We start from the raw sequence: 23,992 nt of genomic DNA on the forward strand, positions 1-23,992 counted from the left end.
ATTGGGTTTTAATGACATTTAAACATTAATTATTGGAAAAGGAGTGCATAGGGGATGTATTAAGGAGTATTGGCTTAAACAGATATAATCCAACAAAAATTGTAAAAAGGAGTGCATAAGGGTATGGGCCAATAATATTGCTATTTATAGCTTAAGTTCAAGATAATCATTTACTGGGTATTTATTTAAGTATAATATATAAATCCAAGTCTAAATAAGTTTAGATTAAATAAATTTAATACAACGTGATAACATTGGAAGTTAAAGATAATCATATCACAGATATTTATTAAATAAGATTAGCTTAAATAAATTTAATACAGCATAAATTAATAATTACTAAATTTAATGCTGATTAAAAAAACATTGTCGCAACTGTGGAGTTTTTGTATAACTCAGCCTTTTTTTAAAATAAAAAAAACTAGAGAGAATTCTCCCATACAATTAATTGAAAGAATAATTTAGTTTAAGTTAAATAGGTTAGATTATAGCAATTTAAGCTTGTAATATTTAAAAAGACCCTTTTTATAGCTATCTTCGACTAAATATATTAAAAACGATTACTTTGTAAAAACCCTTTTGTCTTGGGCCATCGAAGCATTTAATCATTAAGGATATTTTAGGGATTATATTAATAGAAGATAACAGTAACCCCTTCGTCATTAAGCATTTCATCATTCGGGGTATTTGGGGTTTATATTAATAAAGGATAGCAGTAACCCCTTCATCATTAAAGCATTTAATTATTCGGGGTATTTGGGGTTTATATTAATAAAGGATAGCAAAACACATTTATTATAATTTCTTTAAAATATTAAAACCAAAAACATTTATAAGACAAAACTATTTTGTTTTAAATTATTTATAAAATCTAAATTTCAATCTTTTCATTTTTGTTGGCATGTTTCTCTAAACTAATTTTTAACATGTTTTCACAAAACTTCAGTGTAGTGGAAATAACTAAAATAAGTAAAAGAACTGATAAAAAAATAAGAATAGCCTTTGTTTCAGAATCAACTGCATAAGCAACGTTCATTTTAGGGTAGAATATTTTTAATGGCGTCTTTTGTAATTCAGTTGGGTCGGCCTTTGTTTGCAAATCTAAACTGTCCTTCTTCAAATCAAGTATATCAGCCAAAGGGGCTATGACATTATCATTAATTTTGTTGTGCATTTCTGAAAGAAGATTGTCATTCTCTGTATTTTTAACATCTTCAAAAGCAGAATGTATCATTGCCTGTACAAAAACTGTTAAAAGAAAAAACATTACAAAAAAAACAGTTACGTTATTTATATGGATTTGAAACAGTTTCATCTTGAAATAGACAAAGCATTCTAAAATGTCAATCTATGTTTTGAAACACCAAACCTTGAGGGACTTTATTGATCCCAAAGTAAAGAGAAGGCAAAGCATGTAAATCAGAGGAAACTCCAATTAAAACGAATACCATATTACTGCTTGGGACACACTGTTGATTTTTTCAAGATTAAAATCCATTTATTATTAACCAGATTCATAAATTGATTTAACACTTGCTGTTAAAAGTATTTAATGACAATAAGGGCAACTTTAATATTTGTATCGTATTTTGTTTTCTAAAATGTAAATTAAATTAATATCGTTTTTTTAAGATCTCTTTTTTACACAAATGTGCTTTTAATAAATTACATAAGTACAAAATATTTACTGTTAATATACTAAAAAAAATTTTAGATTTATTTTAAGCTGTAGTTGTTAATACTTGTTAGTTTTCTTCGTGTGTTTCTCTGTAACCCGGTCGGGGAACCACTGTTAATATACTAACATCCATTTTAATTAAATTAATACCCATGATTTAAATTTTCACATCGCTTCAAGCTTTTAGTAGGTATGTAACACCAGAAGTTTCAACTGATCCCTTCAAAAGCGTGGTTGTTTTAAAAGTTGCCTTTTTTGTAGGTGATAGCAAGATCAATTGGTTATAAATTTCCGGGTTACAGAGAAACACACGAAGAAAACTAACAAGTATTAACAACTACAGCTTAAAATAAATCTAAAATTTTTTTTTGGTTAATAAATTTGTTTTTTTTTTACATTCTTGATAGGTGATTTTAAGATCAATTGATTGAAAAATTGTCCTTTTGTTTTTTGTAGGTGATATTAAGATCATTTGGTTAAAAAATTTGGGGGTTTCAAATTTTCACATAAACCATTGTAATAATCAGTCAATATTAGTACCCGTAATATTAATAAATATTTTTAACAGTAACATTTATATTAATTAAAATTTATATTTCATAAAGTAGCAAAGTTTTAAGATAAGTCGTTATTTTTCTAACGACAGTATTGCAGATTTTTAAAATAATGTGGATTGTTACAATTAATTACTTTTACACCAAAATTGTAAAGCCAATGATATTATTTAAAGCAACATTTGTGCTGCTTAATATAACCTAAATGCCCTTAATCGAAAAATACTTTAATAATATAGAGCTTACGCCCAACTTCGAAGTCACAAGACACTTTCATTTAAATTTTAAGCAAAAAGACATTATTGTTATAATCAGCCAAGATTAACACCCCCCATGCCAATAAATATTTTAAGTAGTGCCAATTATATTGTTATAATCAGCCAAGATTAACACCCCCCATGCCAATAAATATTTTAAGTAGTGCCAATTATATTGTTATAATCAGCCAAGATTAACACCCCCCATGCCAATAAATATTTTAAGTAGTGCCAATTATATTGTTATAATCAGCCAAAAATAACAACACCCATGCCAATAAATATTTTAAGTAGTGCCAATTATATTGTTATAATCAGCCAAGATTAACAACACCCATGCCAATAAATATTTTAAGAAGTGCCAATTATATTATTTATAAAAGCAATCTCAACACCAAAAGAGCCTAAAAAACTACTAAAAATTAAAAAAAAATTGTTCTAAAATCTGAAGAATATCTTAACACTAAAAGAGCCTAAAAAACTACTAAAAATTAAAAAAATTGTTGTAAAATCTGAAGAATATCTCAACACCAAAAGAGCCTAAAAAAACTACTAAAAATTAAAAAAAAATGTTGTAAAATCTGAAGAATATCTCAACTTTTAAATCACATTCCCTTAATTAAAATGTTATAGTGCGAACTATTCTTAAAATCAAAAATAATCTTAAATAAAATATTTAATTAGCTATGCTTTGTTGTCCCAAAAACGAACTTTTAGATTGAATGTCCCAAGTCGGCAGTTGATTATTCGGTAACAACCCAGACAAATGTGTTTCTGCACTAGGATGAGTGTCAGGTGCTGGGTGAGTTTCTGATTGAGTAGGCTTGAATCATCCCCGGAATTTGTGTTAGGAGTAAGATTATTATTCTTAGATTCATCTAATTTAGTTTCATTTTCTTCTTTAGATTCTTCTTTTCCAGAATCTTTTTTAATTTCATCTTTAGGAGTCTCCTTAAGATTATTCACTTTATTTTCATCGGGGTTGCTTTCTGCATTTTCTTTTGTTTCATCTGCACTTTTTTCACTACCAGTTTTCTCCGCTGTTTCTTCTGATGCAGTATTACCGTTAGTCTCTTGGTTAGAGGGCTTGACTTTTTCGCCCGATTTCTCTTCACTTCCTGCTCCTAAAGCATTGTAATTTCTGCTATCGACTGCTTCATTATTTAGCAGTTTTCCACTTTCAAATGGTTTTTTCAATTCATTTATTTTGTTTTTATCTGTAACTCCTACGAATAAGTAAATAGTTGTTAATTGAAGCAAGATTACTAAGATTAAAAGTATTTTATTTAGCATGCAAAAATAAAACCATTCAAAAATATATAAACTTTAAAACATAAATGTTTTAGAATGGTTTTGGATTAAATCTCACTAGCTTAAAACATAATTTATAACGAATTTATTGTGCACCAATAATTAAATTTATTCTAATTCTAATTTTTATCTTTTAATAAATTAAACATATTATAAACTGATATAATTGTAAATAGAATTTAATGGCATAAGGGTAATTTTTATCTTTTTATAAATTAAACATATTATAAACTGATATAATTGTAAATAGAATTTAATGACATAAGGGTAATTTTAAATTTTGCGTTAAAACAACAAAAAACAATTTCAAAACATCATTTATTTTCAATCGTTGTGAAAGTCTATTTTAAATTTTTGATAGATGGCATATTCTTCATTAAATGCCCTTTCTTGATGCAATTTAAAATACGGAACTTAAAAAAAATGTTATTTATAAAAGGTTTTAAGATAATTTAATATTGAGTTTTCACATTTTTTACTTCGAAATATACCCCGAGGCCTTAATTATGAATTCTTAGAAAATCTCTATCAATCAAAATCTTAAACAAGCCTGCTTCAGCTTTAAATTAATAATTTTTAATTGCAACTCTCTCTGCAAATTGCACTATGACTTAACATATATTGTAATTTGAATTTTTTCATCAAGGGGTAATTTTAACAAATATATTTTTTAAACAAAAATTTATCGAAGATGATCGATAAACAAATTATAATAAATGTAATAAACATACCAATTAGTCTTCTAGTTTCTGATTTTTCTTTACTTACACTTTTTTCAAATCTTCTGGTTGTTTCTAAAATTGCATTTTCTAATTCTTTTGAAGAATAGTCTAAACTTATTATCTTAAGTGTACTTTTATCTAAAATCTTTTGATTTGTATCAGCCAAATCAACTTGTTTATTTAACATTTTTAATGTCTCTAAACCTTCTTTTTCTTCTACAGTTTCTATAATTGGTAATTCTTTGTTTGCTTTTATAATTTTTAATAATTTACTTCTCCAATTTTTAATTTTTTTAAGATTTTCAGAATTAACTTTATCTTCTTGATACAAAATCTTTTCATATTTTGTTATTTTAGATTGAATGTCACTTACAAAAGTTTTCATTTCCAATTCCGTAGAAAATTCTGTTTGTTTTAAAGATCTTTCAATTACTTTATCCATGGGTTGGAGAAATATATTTTTTTACTAATTGAAAATAGTAAATCTCAAAAGAAACAAAAAAATAAAGGGGGGAGAGTATTTGATAATTAAAGTTTAATTGAAAATTAGTAGATCGATTATAAATTTAATATTATAGTTGAGTATTTGATAAAGCACAATAAATATATTTGTTACTACTTAAAATATTTATTGACATTAGGGGTATTATCTTGACCGATTATAACAACATTTATTGTTGAAATAGTCTTAAATAAATTACCCTTAATGTCTAATAGGTCTACAGATAACAAGAATTATTGTTGAAATAGTCTTAAATAAATAACCCCAAATGTCTAATAGGTCTACAGATAACAAGAATTATTGTTGAAATAGTCTTAAATAAATAACTTTTAATGTCTAAAAAAAAAAAAAAATGTTCGGATTTATTTAAGCTGTAGTTGTTAATACTTGTTAGTTTTCTTCGTGTGTTTCTCTGTAACCCGGTCGCAACCCGAATGACTTAAAAAAAATGTTGGATTTATTTAAGCTGTAGTTGTTAATACTTGTTAGTTTTCTTCGTGTGTTTCTCTGTAACCCGGTCGCAACCCGAATGACTTAAAAAAAATGTTGGATTTATTTAAGCTGTAGTTGTTAATACTTGTTAGTTTTATTCGTGTGTTTCTCTGTAATCCGGTCGGGGAACCGCATTGCTGCGTAAACCCCCCACGGCCCTTATGCCAGCTTTAATTCCGCTGTCGAAAGTCGACTCGCCTTAGGACTAAGTGTCCCATTGACCCTGAGCTGGCGTTATAATTAGAGACAGTACCATACTGTCTTAGTCTTTTTATAGTGGGGTTATTACGACTAGCGCCCACTTTTGTAACGGCGTCCCGGTTAATGTTCTTTTACCTACCAAAGCGAGGCTCGAACCCGGGCAGTTCGGGAGTGAATCAGCAAGCCGACCACTAGCCCAACGCCGCTAACTTTTAATGTCTAATAGGTCTACAGATAACAACAGTAATTATAGCCAAAAAAGCCAAAACTATTTAATAAATTCCCCTGCCATGATTATAATCGACTCCTTTAATTAAATAAATACAAATGTTTACAAGGCCCACTATGATTTAAAAACTGTTTATGAAGCTGGCGTCCCATGTAATCATATTATTAATTATAGCCAAATAAGCCAATACATTTAATAAATTCCCTTGTCATGATTATTGCTATAATCTGCCAAAATTTACCCCCAATGCCTTTAATTATTTAAGTGGTAACAATTATGTTTCAATAAATCTGCTAATTACCAGGACAGAACTAGCCTAATGCTGAATGATATCAGTTGTTTTTAAAAAACTGTGCGCCCCTCTTTTTTATTTTGCTTTTTTTCAATTAAATTTTATTGATTAATCCAATACTTTTTTATTAAAACATATTTTTTCTATTATGTTTTTAACCCATGCTTGTGTCTATTTCTAAGAATGAATTGGAAAAGGTTTATTTTATGTTTACAGACGAAACAACCCAAATGCCAATTAAAAATTTGGACAATGCCATAAGAAGTTCTGGGTTTGTTTTAAAAGACAACCTTGAAAAGACTATTTCTCAGAGTCATTTGACATTTCCAGAATTTATTGAATTTGTGAATTACGCACAAGAAAATGAGATTTCTAAAGAAGACATAGAAGAATCCTTTAAATTTTATGATCCACAAAATACAGGTTTTATTAAGGCAATTGATTTCAAACAAATCCTTTCAACAGGAAAAGATCCACTTTCAGAAGAGGAGATTGGTTCAATTTTAGGAATGTTCCCTCCCAATTCTGAAGGACTTATTTGTTATAGTTTGGCTATAAATTATGTATTTGATGACTGCAAAAATAAATAGTTTTGTATTAAAGTTTTTGTAAATATTTAAATAACACAAAAGTAAGGTTATCGTTCTAGACTCCTATCACACATATATTTAAATTATAATTGTTACTACTTAAAATATTTATTGTCATTAGAAGTATTAATTTCGGCCGTTATAACAATAATAAAACTTGTTTGAAAATTAAAAACGACAGTTTTTTACAGTAAAGACTTGTAAATCGGGATTTTAGAAGCAAATTACCAGCCATGTGTGCGTGTGTTGTTATTTAAGATTATTATTTTTGGGACACTTAGTCCTAAGGCGAGTCGACTTTCGACAGAGGGATTAAAGCTGGCATAAGGGCCGTGGGGGGTTTACGCAGCAATGCGGTTCCCCGACCGGGTTACAGAGAAACACACGAAGAAAACTAACAAGTATTAACAACTACAGCTTAAATAAATCCAACATTTTTTTTTAAAGATTATTATTTTGCTATAAAACAAGCACTTTAGGTTCTTTAATTGTAAGGTTAGCACATTCCCAGCATTAAATAGTCTTTTTTGGACATAAGTGTATTAATAGGTTGTTAGAGCACTATTATATAACACCTTACAATATTATAAGAAATTAAAAAACTTGTTTATATTTATATTAATAGTTTCATAACAAAAAGTTATTGGGCTGATGGAACTTTTTAATAGTTTTAACTGCCTTGTAATAATTAAATTTAAATTGGGGCTCATTTTTTGTCGACCTGCCAAGTCTCTAATGTTCAATTAATATATCTTATTCTTTTAATTATTAAAAGTAAGAGTCTACGTCAAGGTGGGTATTTATTTAAGGGTCATATATATATCCAACATATCTTATTCTTTTAATTATTTGAAGTAAGAGTCTACGTCAAGGTGTGTATTTATTTAAGGGTCATATATATATCCAACATATCTTATTCTTTTAATTATTAAAAGTAAGAGTCTACGTCAAGGTGTGTATTTATTTAAGGGTCATATATATATCCAACATATCTTATTCTTTTAATTATTTGAAGTAAGAGTCTACGTCAAGGTGTGTATTTATTTAAGGGTCATATATATATCCAACATATCTTATTCTTTTAATTATTAAAAGTAAGAGTCTACGTCAAGGTGGGTATTTATTTAAGGGTCATATATATATCCAACATATCTTATTCTTTTAATTATTTGAAGTAAGAGTTTGAGGTCAACATGGGTATTTAGTATTTTTATTAAAAGATAATAATTACAAGTGTATTTATTAAATAGCTATAATCCAACCTTACATATAATCAACTTTAATTAAAAAAAAAATAATAGACATGTTGTGCTATCCTCTATTAATATAATTTAAATAAATACCCTGAATGACTAAATACTTTAGTGATGAAGAGGTTACTGTTATCCTCTATTAATATAACCACTAAAATACCCTTTTTGACCATTTATTTTAATGATGAAGAGGTTTACTGTTATCCTCTATTAATATAATCACTAAAATACCCTTTTTGACCATTTATTTTAATGATGAAGAGGTTTACTGTTATCCTCTATTAATATAATCACTAAAATACCCTTTTTGACCATTTATTTTAATGATGAAGAGGTTTACTGTTATCCTCTATTAATATAAACCCTAAATAGCTTTAATAAATAAAAACGAAATAATAGACATTTTGTGCTATCTTCTATTAATATAATCACCTAATACCCTTTTTGGCCAAATACCTTAATGATGATGAGGTTACTGTTATCCTCTATGGCACAAGACAGTTAAGTGAATTATAAGTAATTAACATGCAAACGAATTCGTTTGTTTTTTATAAAAAGTTGGAAATATTTAGTATACTTAAATAAATACCGATGTTTAACTCAAACTCTTACTTGAAATATAGTTTAAAAAATTAAATTTTGAAAAAAACAAAATACCAACTTTTTAATTAAATTTGTTCCTCTTCTCCTTCAAAGAAAGTAACAATAATTCGATAAGCTTTTTGAGTTACAATTGTATTGGTTGAATCTTGAAGATCTTCAATTTCATCTACAAATTTAGAATCGATCATATTTTGAACTACTGGGTTTGTGCCATATTTTAATTTTAATTTTTCACCTGCTTCTAAAGCATATTTAATTGTATCTAAAACCAAAACTTGACTTTCGGGCATATTATTGACTGCATCAAGATATTGTTGTAAAGCTAAAAGAACGTTATTATCAATTAATTTACGTAAATATTGGGGATTTGTAATACAAAAATATGCTATATTCATTATTGCAAAACTAGCTTCTTTTCTAATAAAAAGTTCAAACCTGCTAACAGAATCAATTAAAACGTTCAAAAGATCACTCTCAACGATGTAAGTCACTTGTTCAAGGTTTCCAGCTGTAATATTTGATAAAAGCCAACAAATCTCTTTTCTAATTCTGGGAATTTTTTTATTTTCATATATATAAAAAATTGGGTGTAAAAATTTTAAAAATCCCATTTTAAGAATACAATCAGTTTGCTCTTCCGTACCCGAAGCTATATTTCCTAACAACCTAATTAATGGAGATATAGTCGCTCCTCCAATTTTTGCAAGTTTAACATCATTAGGAAGATTATTTAAAGAATCAGTAAAATTAGCAAGTATATTTGAGCATCTATTCATAACAGATGATTTAAGAATTAAATCAGAAATATGTGTAGAGGCATCAGCCATATAAGATAAACACCAAACGCTATCAGCAACGATATCTTGATCATTAACTTGTATTACCCCCTCAACTACTTTTAATGAAATGACCATATTTTCATAACTAGGTAATGGATTCCTACCCCTATTTAAATTAGATAACAGCCAAACTAGATTTCTAAGAATTTTAATATGATCGTGTGATAAAAGAAAACGATTGATTAACCCCTCGATTAATTCAAGTGCATTAGTTGACAATATTGTATCTCTTAATATCTCACTATCCCCAGCAATATTACCAAGTGCCCACACACTTTGATCAATTAAACTATCATCATCTTCTTTCATCATTTTAACTAATAATGGAACGGCTCCCCTCTCTACTAAATATTTAGTTTGATCTGAATTTCCTGATGCTATGTTAGTTAGAACCCAAGCAGATTCTAATCTGGTTTTAGAGCAAAGAGGATGGTCACCGAATCCGGAATAAAATGAAGAATCAAGCAATTCTACAAATTTAGAAACAATTCCAGATGTTATTATTTCTTGAATAGGAGGATTTACTTCTACACTTAGCAAACATCTACAATCATAAGCACCCTGATATATTTCTTCTATATTTGTAGAATAAAGTAAAATCTTAGCATTTTCAAATGAATTGACAATTAAAGAATCTTTAGTAGACACTCGTTTTTTGTTTAAAAGCTCTTCTGTACGTTGCCTTCTAAGTTCAACCTGCTGCTCTTCCCTCTTCCTACGTTGACTAGTGGCATCATTCTCTCCGAATAAATTAGAATTCGACATTAGGGGGAAAATTTTAAAATTACATTTGAAATATAATAAAACTAACTTAGGCTCTTATACGATAAATAAAAACCAGATTAAAAAACTTTTTTTAAAATTACATTTGAAATATAATAAAACTAACTTAGGCTCTTATACGATAAATAAAAACCAGATTAAAAAACTTTTTAATTAAACAAGTAATAAGAAGTAGTAGGCCTTAGTAATAATTGAAAGAAATTCATAAAATTTGCTATTAAAAAGCACATAAATATATTTTCACGTTTTAATTCATTACAAGGCGTTAAATTATAGCCGTTTAAGCCGATATTATTTAATAAAAACTTTTATTAAGATTATCTTCGACTCTTGGAGGTAAAATCAGAAAATATATATCATTCTATAGATACAACTCCTATGGTTTTTAAAAACTTGTTTAAGCAAAAAAACATTATCTTATTAAAAGTAAGAGTTTGAGGTAAACATGCGTATTTATTTAAGTATACTTGTTACTACTTAAAATGTTTTTTGGCATTAGAGGTATTAATCTTGTCTGATTATAACAATAATATCTAACTTTAAATAAATACAACTCCTATACTTTTTAAAAACTTGTTAAAGCAAAAAAAAAACTTATTAAATTAAAATGCAATATTGAAAAAACATGAATATTATCCCAAAAGTTGCTGTTAAAAATTACAAAGGTATGAGAATATTTATATTGATGGGCTTTACTGTGTTATCCTCTATAAATATAACCATCAAACCCCCTAATTAATTTAATACTTTTGTTGTGTTATCCTCTTTTAATATAATTTAAATAAACCCCCTAATTAATTTAATACTTAAATAATGAAGAGCTTACGTTTCATTCGATAGTACAAGACAGATATTTTAATAGTTTAAAGATCGTTGTTTAATTAATATATTGGTTAACAATCAAGCCAAAAATAATTAAAAAGCTATATAAATGTTTTTGGTGGTTTAATGGTTCTTTAAGTCTTGCTTAATAAAAATCAGAATAAACCCACAAACATGGTTCTCACAAATTCTCTGCCGCTTCGCCAATTTATTAACGAGTATTTCCCTCTTCAGGGTTTCATCTCCTAACGAAAGAAATAATAAAAGTTTAATATAAATAATTTATTTGAATAATTTCTTATTTTTACATATAACTTTAAGCAAAAGAGAGACCTAAAAATGGTGCCCAATTAACTTTACTTCTCGGGTTTATTGATTTAAATCAAAAACTCTTTAACTTTTGAAAGGTGTTTCTTTTTGTTATTCGATTTCTTTAAAAAATTAAAAATACGCTAGAGATAAAAAAAATTCATTTGCAAAGAATAGAAATAAATCTGATTTGATGATAATAATTAATTAATGTAATTAAGTTTTTAAGGTGATAAATAAATACAAGCATCTTTTTCACTTAACGTGAAAAAAACTGCTTAAAACCACCTTTCTATATATTTATTATTCATTGTTTTATTAATAAAATGTAGAGCATATTTATATTAAAACATGAATTTATTTAATAAGGTTATTTTTTACTTCTATTCAACTTACAAAAAATAGTCTGGGATTCTTAAAACTGCGTAATCTTCATATTTTGCAGGGGAAGGATCAAATTGTGTAAAATCATAATTTCCTTTTTCATCCATTTCCATTAGAGAAGCATAATTTCCACATCTGTAGCAATAGTTTGGTGCACTAAAAATAGTAACACACTCTTTTTCATGGTTCCAATTATACCCCTCGTTGACTAATTGATGCGCTCTACATATTAATTTGAGACCATTTCTTTTATTAAATGCTTCAGATATATCAGGCCCAAATGAAAATCCGGCTCCACGTGGTGATACCCCCCACCCGTTACGACTTTCCGGATCAGACCACAATAAATCACACATCATTCCTTCATGTGGTACTTCGACTTTTCTATCAAAATTCTGTAATTCGTCTATTGTTGAAAAAGAGGGACTTAATCCACCATGACAACAGAAAGTATCATTGTTTACGACTGCAGCAATTGGTAAGAAATCAAATAATTCCGTATAAAGTTTCCATACATTTGAATTTCCGTATTTTCTTATACATTCATCATAAAACCCGTAGACTTGTGTGATTTGTCGGCTCTCATGATTTCCTCTTAATAAAAACACCCGAGTTGGGAATTTAATTTTTAGGCAAAGAAGAAATGAAAGAGTTTCTACAGAGTGAAATCCACGATCTACGTAATCTCCCATAAATAAATAATTCGTATATGGTGGCATTCCTCCAATTTTTAAAAGTTCAAAAAGATCATAAAGTTGCCCATGGATATCTCCACAGACAGTAACTGGTGATGGAACAGAGATTACATTGTTTTCTTTAGAAAAAATTTCAGTCGCCAAATTGCAAATAACTTGCACCTCCTCTTCAGTTGGTGGCTGACATTGAGACAATTTTTCCAATATTTCTTCAATCATAGGGGGTAAAAATTTTGTAGTATTCAAAATAAAATTTAAAAGAAAGAAAAACAATGAAATTCAGATTCGAGAATACTGTTAAAAAACAGATATAATTTTAAGAAAAGATATTAATTCAAAATTAATTTAACCGATTTAAATTTTGCGTTGTTTTGAAACCAATTTGAATAAAAAATTGGCTTGCAGATATACAAATATAATAACATATTGCTTTTCTTTTAAATATATCATTATTAACATTAGAAGTACCAATTATGGTAACATAATATCCCAGCAGGATTATAGCCATTTAAGCTAATATTATTTAAGAAAAAAAAAAAAAAAAAAAATGTTCGGATTTATTTAAGCTGTAGTTGTTAATACTTTGTTAGTTTTCTTCGTGTGTTTCTCTGTAATCCGGTCGGGGAACCGCATTGCTGCGTAAACCCCCCACGGCCCTTATGCCAGCTTAATCCCTCTGCCGACGGTCGGCTAGCCTTAGGACTAAGTGTCCCATTGACCCTGAGCTGGCGTTATAATTAGAGACAGTACCATACTGTCTTAGTCTTTTTATAGTGGGGTTATTACGACTAGCGCCCACTTTTGTAACGGCGTCCCGGTTAATGTTCTTTTACCTACCAAAGCGAGGCTCGAACCCGGGCAGTTCGGGAGTGAATCAGCAAGCCGACCACTAGCCCAACGCCGCTAGAAACTAAAGATAAATTGGTATTAAACTAGTCTCTCGCAAGTTTATTTTGTCATACCTATTTATTTCAGAAGAATAGTGTCTCATAATATTTATAGCAGTGGTAATACATATCTTTGAACACTTTTAACAAGATCATTTCTAAAAATTAAATAAATAGACTAAATCGATCTCATAGTTTGTCTAAGAGTATTTTATATCTTTAAATTCATTTAAACTTGGCTTATATTTGAAGTTTTAAATCTTAAAAATATCATTCTTTTGTCAAATAAATTTACTAAGTGTTATCTGGCCTTGTTTATCACATTTTTTAATTATTTAAAGATTTGTATTAATTGAAAAAACCACATTCTTAAATAATATACTTTTGTAGAGTTTACTGCCGTTAATTAATTCTTATTGGGTTGAGCTTTACTAATTTTTTAATCAGAATTTATTATATCTGTTTTATAATTAGACAATTGCTCTAGCAACCTCTTTTAATGTTTTAATAATACATCTTTCGTTATTCATATGTTAACAATTGAATTAAATATTTAGGCCTATTTACAATGCCAATTTTAATTAAATATCTTCAACTGTAATCAATATTTATACTTAGTCACATTTATTATGTTTAAATGATTTATTTTAACTCATCTCAGACAACAATTAATAACCACAAATTTGTTTTTATTTTGTTCAGCGCACATTCTTTCCTTATTTATACTTGGCATTATTATTCTGGGTTATACCTCTTATATCCTTCTCTATATAATTGTTATAAATTCTAAATAGTATACTTAATATTCTTACCCTATAATTTAATTGATATTCTGATCATCTATCTAAAAATTTCTTTTAATTTAATAGTTCAGTATTAAATATACTAATATCAGTTTATTGATTCTACTCGTTGTTGTAAATTAATTATTTTCTGAAATATCTAATAATTTCAAAGCTATACTTTATAAGTTCAAATATCCAAAAATGAATAAACACTGTTATTTTTCATCATCTGCTTATTTCTATTTATTTTTCTCTAATTTAACATCACTCTTATCTTTGTTTACTCTCTTTATTATAATCTTTTTTGATATTTGCCTACCTAAATAATTTTTAATACCTGAACTGTAATTTACCTCTTTTTTTAGTTTTCAACGATTATTTTGAATATTTGATTTTGGCTTGATTTTATGACTCAATAAACGTTAAAAGAAGATCTGTAAATCTTTCATAAACAATATAAAGTTAGTTTCTAATTAATATCAGTTATATTGCTACTTTAGGTTTCTTGTTTTTAATTCTAATCATTAATATTACAACCGAATAAAATTAATTCTCCTAAGTCATACTAACCCCCTACTAAATTTTTAAAAACAAATAAATCTAATTTAATAGCACTTTTTTTATAGAATAATGAATATAATTCTTGTTTAAATATTTTAACAGTACATCTTAATTATAATAATGTTCTGGAATATCTTTTAAACTGTTTCGAATTCTTTTTTAAAAAATAAAAATTAATTAATCAAATAATCTTACTACAACCTACAAAAGTGGTAACTTTAAAACTTACATATCTCTTTTCACAAATTTTGATTTAGAGCTCAATCTTTAATTATAACTTCATTTGATTTAGACTATAAAGAGTTCTTAATACTTTAAACTTCAATTAATTCTAATAGTAATTTAGTTCTACTTAATTTAAAATCGATTTTATTTAAATATCACTGCCAAATCTTAATCACCTTTTTATTAATTTAATTGTTTTATAAAATTTATTTAAATACTACACTTTAATTAAGTTTAATAGAAGATCAAGGATAAAATATTTATTAAAGAGGCTTATAAAGCTGCTGCCAGTGACTTTTTTCATTTACTTTTATTTAATTACTATATTAGCAAAATGAGACTATTACATAGTTGCTGTGGTAAATTAATTTAATAAATATTTTAATTGAAATGATAATTAATATATATGAAATCTTTTAATTATTTCAAACCACTTAAGTTTGCCTTTCTATTATTTCCTTGTCCCAACTTTAATATTCAAGTGTTGAAACTTACTTTTAATTGGTAAAATTCCTCCTTATATTACGTTTGTTCTCTTAAACTGTTTTATTCTTTGATACCAAAATGTCTTTTCTTGACTTGTTCCCCATCATCTTACCAATTTAATAATTATTTCCCTTACAAATATGTACTGTATCACCAATATCGTTAAATCTACACCCACTTTCTTTTTTACCTCAGAATTCTTTTTCTATGTGTTTTGGACCTGCTTATCCTTTACTAATTGTTTCCCTTTATCTTTCTTTAAACATCTTTTTTTTAATTAGACCTATTTTTTATAATGAAATTTCCTCTAAAAAATACGTCAAGAACTCTTGTTGATCATCTTAACCCACCTTGGTTGGTTTTTATTCTCTCAATTCAATGCTCTACTGTTCTCTCTACATCTTTCGCTGTGCGATCTCTTTTTTCGCAATTTTTCATTTTCTATTTAGCAAAATTAATCAAGGTTAATTAACTGAACTTCATTTGATGTTATTTTTACCCTTCTTATTCTACTTTGTTTTATGTTCATAGTATTTTTTATTAGTTTTGATAATTAAGCTACTCTTTTATTTTTAAAACAACAAACTTCTCTTGTGCTTAACTGTAGGGTGTAATTTTTTTGTAGTTCTTTATTTAAGTCAAATCCATGAAAAAAAATTCTGTTTAGGAGGGATTATTAAAAGCTTACCAAATAAAGCTTACGATTAGACAGATATTTACATCTCTAATCTACATTAATATATAATGTAGGTTTAAATAACCAATTCAATAATTTTGTGCTTAATTATTCTTACTTTCTTTCCTACTTATTTTTTATAAAAGTATTCATTGAGAAAAGAAGAAGAAACAGATCCCAATTTATATTTCCTACATATTTACACAGTGTTTTAGAATTTATTCTCAATTAAATCTAAAATGGGATTTGTTTTCCTAGAGAAAATACTGCCTGAAAACAGCATTAGACAGCCAATTTACGTTTATTTTTAGTAATTCGAATATTATCAAATAAACTTAAATTAAGATATCAAAGAATTGTGTTAAATGTCTAAAAAGACAGTCTGATAATTGTGGAACTCGAGATATTGAAGGCCTACACCAGTCTAATTATCAAGTTGAAAAGTCCTTGCATCATTTTGTTAAATATGGTGCTTATATTAAAAAGATATCATTAGACATTGATTACAAACATATTAATAAAATTTGTAAATGTACACAATGTAATGCGAGCTAATTAGCTATAGATCTAAGATAAATTATACTGGATGTAACAAATTTGGTCTTGCCCCTATTTTAATTTAAGTGATAAATAATCACCTAAATCAGCTTTTTCTTTCTTTTTTTTGTCTATAGCTCTGACATCATTAGTTCATTAAAACAACAATTTAGGTGTTAAGGTATTCTAATAAGCCAGCAAACCCCCCAAATTTTTAACTGCAAGAATCCCCCCATGGAATTCTTTGCTCTATGCACATTCATCTAGTTCACTTGATTTATCACAGGTCTGTAAAAGTTCTACGCCCACTATGTAAATCTTTATTCGTTATCTGTAATTTATCACCTGAATCTGGAATCCATAGAATTGAGACTTGTTTCCAGTTTTATGTAGCAACATATGTGATCCAGAGCAGATCTTTTTTTAATGTGATTATTTGATTTTATCCTTTAATTAATCATCTGGGTTTGTTTTTAAAACAACACAGCTAAGATTATCTGATGGTCTTAAGTTTCAAGTTTTTCCTGAAAAATAAAATCTAATGATTGAGCATTTATATATAATTAAACTCTTATGGATTTTCGGTTGAAAATAAATTTTTTTGATGATAAGGCCGTTTTTAGCATTTATTAACCAATAACAAAAAATTTATCTTGAAAATCGCACTCAAAAAGATTTAAACTTCTATCAGTTAATAAACCTTAGTTCAGATAATAAAGTATTAGCTTCTACAGGCTATTTTTTCCAAAAAGAGACAGAATCTGGTGTATTTATGAATATAGAGCAAAACAGCCTATACAAAATGTTGCAGCCCAATCATATTCTCATTCTTGTTCACATCAGAAATATCTTAAAAAAGGGTCCTGTGATACGGCATAAGAGTATAATTTCTGATGCTTTATCATCAAATAGTAGAAATAATGTTAAAATCAAAAACGAGATCAACGATTTACACATAAGTGAGTTATAATCGTCTTTCATATACCTTTTTTCGTATTACTTTTATTATTCTCGAATTAAAAAATTTTCAATCTATTTAAATTTGTTTCAAACAGTATTTTTCTAAATATAGTTGATTTTAAAACGTTCTCATAGTTTACTAATAAAAATTAAAACATAATTTTAATATTCGATAATTTTCCCCTGAAAATCAATCTATTAGATTAATACATCCTCCAATTTAAAAATTTAAAGTTTTTAGTCTTTTGAAACTGTATAAACTTCGCAAAATTATTTGTTTAATATTTACAGTTATAATTTAAGGTAAAAAATCGTTAGTTTACTTTTTTGAAACTTTAAAAACTTCGCAAAATTATTTGTTTAATATTTACAGTTATAATTTAAGTTAAAAAATCGTTTATTTACTTTTTTTGAAACCGTAAAAACTTCGCAAAATTATTTGTTTAATATTTACAGTTATAATTTAAAGTAAAAAATCGTTTATTTACTTTTTTGAAAATCTTGTGCTTTTTATGCGACCCAATCTTAGTAAACGCTTAATTATAAAATTTTAAAAATTATTCTCTGTTTGAGTAATATTATCGACATAATTGAGACAAAGTTTCTAGACTTCTTAGAAATAGTGCCTTCGCCAAGAAACTAATATTTATTGTTTAAACAAGAGTACTTAAAGCTATTTAATTTATAGTTTTTTTATTTATAACATGTATTCTTTAAAATACGTTTTATTAGTGGGATAAATCAATTTACTTCTGTTTAAACATAATTTAGATTTAATCAATATTTTTGAGAGTATTTCCTTCGAACGATAGACTGCTATCAAAGGAAATGATAGTCGCAAAGAAGCTATTGAATTGGTAACTAATATGGTAAAAGAAGCTTCTGAGGAGAACCCAATTAATTAAAATGTAGAGCAAGCTTTAAATCTAAATTAATTGCTGTTTTATGAAAACCTTGCTGGCATTATAAGCTATTTAAACTATATATACTTTTACAACAAGAAACACATTCTTAATCCATTGATTATTTAAATTTTCTTTTTTTGATCAAATTATAATCGCCAGTTATTTACTTAATTACTAAACTAAAAAAACTTTTTGGACGATTGAGAGAGCTTATTGAATTCTTATTAAATACCTTTCTGTGATTATATGCTATTTTTTGTCTTGAAAATTGTTCAATTAATAAATCTGTTTATTTAGTATTATGAGTTTTAAATATATTTCATCACAAAATTAATATTTACTAGGAACGGTGAAATTAAGACAGAACGCTAAATTTGTTGTACATTTTATTAAAACCAAAATCTGATGAATATACAATATTTAAAAATCATACACTCAAATAATTTAATTCTAGAGATAATTCTTGTCATATAAAAATTTATATTTAATGTGCTTTTCTAAACTTGTTAAAAAACAGTCAGTATGGAGTTAATTATTAAGTTTCATAAAGTTTTTTTAAACTCGTTGTTTATATTTAAATAATTTACTGTGACAAGGACTAGAATCCAATTTTTATATGCTATTCTAGTAATTTAAAATGAAGTTGGAATTAAATCACTGTAGTTTCTTACAATATATGCGAGATGGTTTTTGTTTTAGAGCTGACGATAATCCGAAAACAATATTAAGTTTAAATTATAAACGTTATTTTGTTTGCATAAAAGAATAGCAACCCTTCTTATAGACATTCAACTGTTTAGACTAATTATATACGCTTCATTAGTTTAGTAAGATTCTTACTCAGAAAAAACTCTCCTATCATACTTTAGCTCGGTTTGATCTACTAAACCCTTTTTGACTTAACGTCAGGTAAATGATAGGCTGTTTGCATCTCTAAATAACATAAATCACATCTAGAGGGAAGCCTCTTGAAAGCTGAGAGTTATAGATATCTTTTTAAAGACATCCAGGGGTCGCTATCTTCCATTTAAAAACTTTAGAAATAAAAGATTGTTTTGATAATTAAATGAGAAAAAACAGTCTGATTATGTTATATTCTTTCTTACTTAGTGTATTGGGGGTTTCAACAATAAATTTACTGATTTCTATATTTTATTGTCTTTTATAGGTCTGTAGGATATTTTACATCTTTAAGTATGTAATTGGTTCTGAATATACTAAAAATATCTAAACTCTTCTAATTTGGGTTCTTATTACTTTCTATAATCAAGTTTCCCCTACAATTTTTATGTGAATGGAGAGGTTTCAAATGGTGAATTAAAAAACACACTGCTAAAAAAAAGTTCATAGAGATAAAACTACCTATGATTACTAATATTCACTCACCAAACGTATAATTGTTTAATATTTTTCACAATAGCTTTTTGTGAACAAAATAGTTTAAATGGTTCATTTTTAATATTATTTTTTAGAGAACTTAAAAAAGATTCTTCACCAAGATAAAATCATAGCATATAATAAAGTATTGATTGTAATATAAAATCTTTTTCTTTTAAAGATTTCCTTTTATCATTTATTAGCCAAACTAAACCCCTTTAATGATAATTTGTAACTAATACAATCACCCTACACAGTCGCTTTACAAATCCTTTGAAAAGTTAAACATCTTTTTTCAAGCTAATTTTTAATTAACGTTCAATTAGTTCCAAAGTCACTTTTTATTTTTAAAAGCTATAAAAATCTTATTTGCAAAGCCTTTTTTGACTGCAAAAAAACATATAAACCTCTCTAAGTGCGTCCTTTTTCTAAATTTAATATTCTTATATATCTAAACCTGCACTTTAAGAATTTAAAAATCTATTTCACTTCTAGCTCTAAAATCACCTGTACATTAGGAATGATATTTTAAAAGAACATGATCGTTTAAACCTACTAGCTCTTTGCTTAATAAATTTGTTAAAATTGGCTGTACTTATAAAAAAACTTTGCTAGTTTATTGTTTTTTTCTTATAAATATAAAAATGTTTTCGAATTAATCATTATTTTTGTAGGGTTTTTTATTATCACATGATAAGCCCCCAAATTTATGCTTTCTAGCTTAAGGGCTGTTTAAGATGATCTTTTTCTTTTGTGTGCAACACAGATTAAAAAAAACAAATTTTTAACCAATTGATCTTTCATCACCTACAAAAAAAGGTATCTTTAAAAACATCCTAAACTGTTGTTAGAGATCAGTTTAAACTTCTGGTGTTTCACACATACCACATTACTTTAATCAATAACATGATAATGTATGTTCAAATTATGAAATTTTTTTATTACCAGATTCCCATTTTAGTTTAATCTTTTACATTATGAGCAACTTTACTGATAATGGCATCTTCAGCAGTTTAAATCTCCTGATTTAAATTACCAGCCAACTTCGTTATATATAGATTAAATCGAGAAATTCATTCCACAAAGACGATTTATATTGAATTATAATTAAAAAAAGAATTATAAAGCTTAGTTGGTTCAACCTATTAAATATTTAATTGGTTTCTTTTTTTTTTAATTTTATTTAGTTGTTTTATATCGATAATTTAGATTTCTCTCTCTTCGTCTGAAAGATTTTACATAGTAAGAAGAAATAATTCCAAAAATGAAAAAACTGAATTTTCTCAGTTGCATATAATAATATAACTTGATTTTAAAAGTATAATAAACACATTTTAGAATACATTTGAATTAATTTATATTTAATCTTTTACTTTTTATGTTTTAATCTACCGTATTTATTTTCCTAAAATTGCCTTTTTTGACCAGAGTTTTTTCCCTAGTGACTAAACGAGATTGGGAATTTCGAACATTGTCAAATTTAAAGAAGTAATAAATAAAATAAAAAAGACTTAACAAGTATAATTAGCACTTGTTAGACTGAATTTAAATAAAAAAAACAAATTTATTAACCAATTGATCTTACTGTCACCTACAAAAAAGGTAACTTTTAAAACATCCTACACTGTTGATAGAGATCAGTTGAAACTTCTGGTGTTACACACCTACTATACTATTAAGGCTTTGGTTACAAGAGGGTTATATTTACAAGTTGATTACTAAGTTATCTGCAATTAATGCAGACCTCTTCTTAATCATTGATAACAAATACTTAATTAGCAACTCCTTTCAAAGGCCTAAATTTTGCAATCAATGTCTATTTCACCTCTTATTTATTAAATTATCTTTTATACACTAATTGATACAATCTTACTTTTAACAATTAATCCCCTTTATGATTATTAAATTATCCTTTATACACTAATTGATACAATCTTACTTTTAATAATTAATCCCCTTTATGATTATTAAATTATCCTTTATACACTAATTGATAAAATCTTACTTTTAATAATTAATCCCCTTTATGATTATTAAATTATCCTTTATACACTAATTGATACAATCTTACTTTTAACAATTAATCCCCTTTATAAACAAAAGTTGGATATATATATTATACTTAAATAAATACCCATGTTTACCTCAAACTCTTACTACAAATAATCCTTAATTCTATTGTAATTACTAATTCTTAAAAAGTTTTTAATGATCCTGCGGCTGGTTCACCGACCGCAACCTTGTTACGACTTACATCTTATCTACTTTTCATTATTCAGAGCCTAAACTCTTCATCCTGAAAAACATCTGAGATAGTGACGGGCGGTGTGTACAAGCTACAGGGACATATTCAATACCCATTGTTGATACATACTTACTAGGAATTCCTCTTTCATATCTGCCTTACAGCACATAATCCATCAAAACATTTTCCAAATTATTTATTTATATGCTATTGTATTGCGCGTGCAGCCCAGGGCATCTAAGGGCATCTCTGATCTGTTATAGCCTCTTCCTTCCTGTTTCGTATGAAACATGTCTAAAGATCTCACTCATTCAAGCATTTAAGCTCAAAGTCATCCCATCAATTTCCAACGACCATGCACCACTTTCGTGAAACTCTTTTCTACATTACACTTGGCCCTGGTAAGTTTCCTCGCGTTGAGTCAAATTAAGCCGCACAATCCACTCCTTGTGGTGTAGCTCCGTCAATTTCTTTAATTTTCACTCTTGCGAGCATACTATCCCCAGAGCCCGAACTCTAAGATTTCTCCCTGTCCACTGTTACCAATGAACATGTCGGCATCTTTTACTGCTGGAACTACTGCGGTATCTAATCACTTTCGATACTCCAGCCTTCGTCCTTGATCATTAAATACCTACAAGAACATCGCTTTCGCCTCGCTTAGTCCACCAGGGGTCTTGGCATTTCATCTCTCGCCCTGGTATACTATGTTCCCCATCGATTTTTCAATTACTAATTTAAAAGATTTCTCATCTTAATTTAATTTTTTATGACTACGGACTTTTTAACTGCAGCATCTCTCATACACACTCTTGGAGTCGGTATTACCGCGGCGGCTGGCACCAAACTTGCCCTCCAATTCTCCTATTCATCTTTACTAAATAATCTATTTCACGTCTCATAACTGCCTCCTACAAAGAGTGGGCAATTTTCGCGCCTGCTGCCGTCCATGGACGTGGGAGCTATCTCTCAGGCTCCCTCTCCGGTATCAAACCCTGATTTCCCGTTACCCGTCATTGTCTTGGTAGTCCATTACACTACCAACTAACTGATAGTCCTACGTCTTATTCTGTTCTCTCTTAGCTACATTTTCACGTAGTTATCTTAAACAAACAGACTAAATAATCGTAGTTCTACTGAGCTGTTCGTCCTTATTACATAAACATGCATGGCTTAATCTTAGAAACTAGCATCTACGTCAGGCAGAATCAACCTGGTGTTCTTTTTATTAAATTCTTCTATTTTCTTTTCCATATATATATATTCCTTGAAATTTCAGATTAGAATCTGTTTTTTTATTTCTAAATTATCTTCACTAATTCTATCTCAAAACTTACGAGTTACTATATATAAACAGCTTAATAGCTTAACTTATGAGTTCAGAATGTTACTTCATTCCTCATGATATACACCAAAAAAGTTTATTAATAATTTAATCTGATAATTGTTAATAATTAATTCCTATCTAAAAGTTTTCTTATTCTTTTTTTTTAAATTTAAAATAATTAAATATTAGAAATTAAATTTATTTTATTAATTTTTTGTAAGAATAAACATCATTAATATAATTACTTTGTAATTGAAAGATACATTCATTATGTATTATTGTTTTCGGAATTAAATAATTTAAACATTTTGATTTATACCCTTTTATATTACTCATAATCATCTTCATTACTGCTTTCTGCTACTAATAATTCATTCAAAATGTTTTATTGTCTTACCAATCACTCTATATTATTAATAAATCTCTTTGTTTAGCCAATTAATTCTTTAATTGTTTTTTTATCAATTAATAAAGATACACAGTAGAACTATTTGTGGTTTGTACC

At 27.4% G+C, this 23,992-nt stretch overlaps 1 protein-coding gene, 1 non-coding gene and 1 pseudogene across 2 annotated transcripts; all 3 read right to left on the bottom strand.

The window, feature by feature from the left end:
* Positions 1–8,749: 8,749 nt before the first annotated feature.
* LOC143921944 (uncharacterized) lies at positions 8,750–10,288 on the bottom strand. The gene is made up of 2 exons (XM_077445257.1): positions 9,784–10,288; positions 8,750–9,006 (listed from the first exon to the last, which is right to left on the bottom strand). Exons 1-2 carry the CDS (start codon positions 10,286–10,288, stop codon positions 8,750–8,752), a joined length of 762 nt encoding a protein of 253 aa, XP_077301383.1.
* A 1,541-nt stretch (positions 10,289–11,829) lies between these two features.
* LOC143921947 (serine/threonine-protein phosphatase 2A catalytic subunit beta isoform pseudogene) lies at positions 11,830–14,496 on the bottom strand (annotated as a pseudogene).
* A 7,625-nt stretch (positions 14,497–22,121) lies between these two features.
* On the bottom strand, positions 22,122–23,379 carry LOC143921949 (small subunit ribosomal RNA). Its single transcript, XR_013261532.1, has one exon. It is a non-coding gene; the product is annotated as a small subunit ribosomal RNA (ribosomal RNA).
* Between the last annotated feature and the right edge of the window lie 613 nt (positions 23,380–23,992).

This window comes from Arctopsyche grandis, unplaced genomic scaffold (assembly GCF_051622035.1).
Source record: "Arctopsyche grandis isolate Sample6627 unplaced genomic scaffold, ASM5162203v2 HiC_scaffold_91, whole genome shotgun sequence".
Lineage (NCBI taxonomy): Eukaryota > Metazoa > Arthropoda > Insecta > Trichoptera > Hydropsychidae > Arctopsyche > Arctopsyche grandis.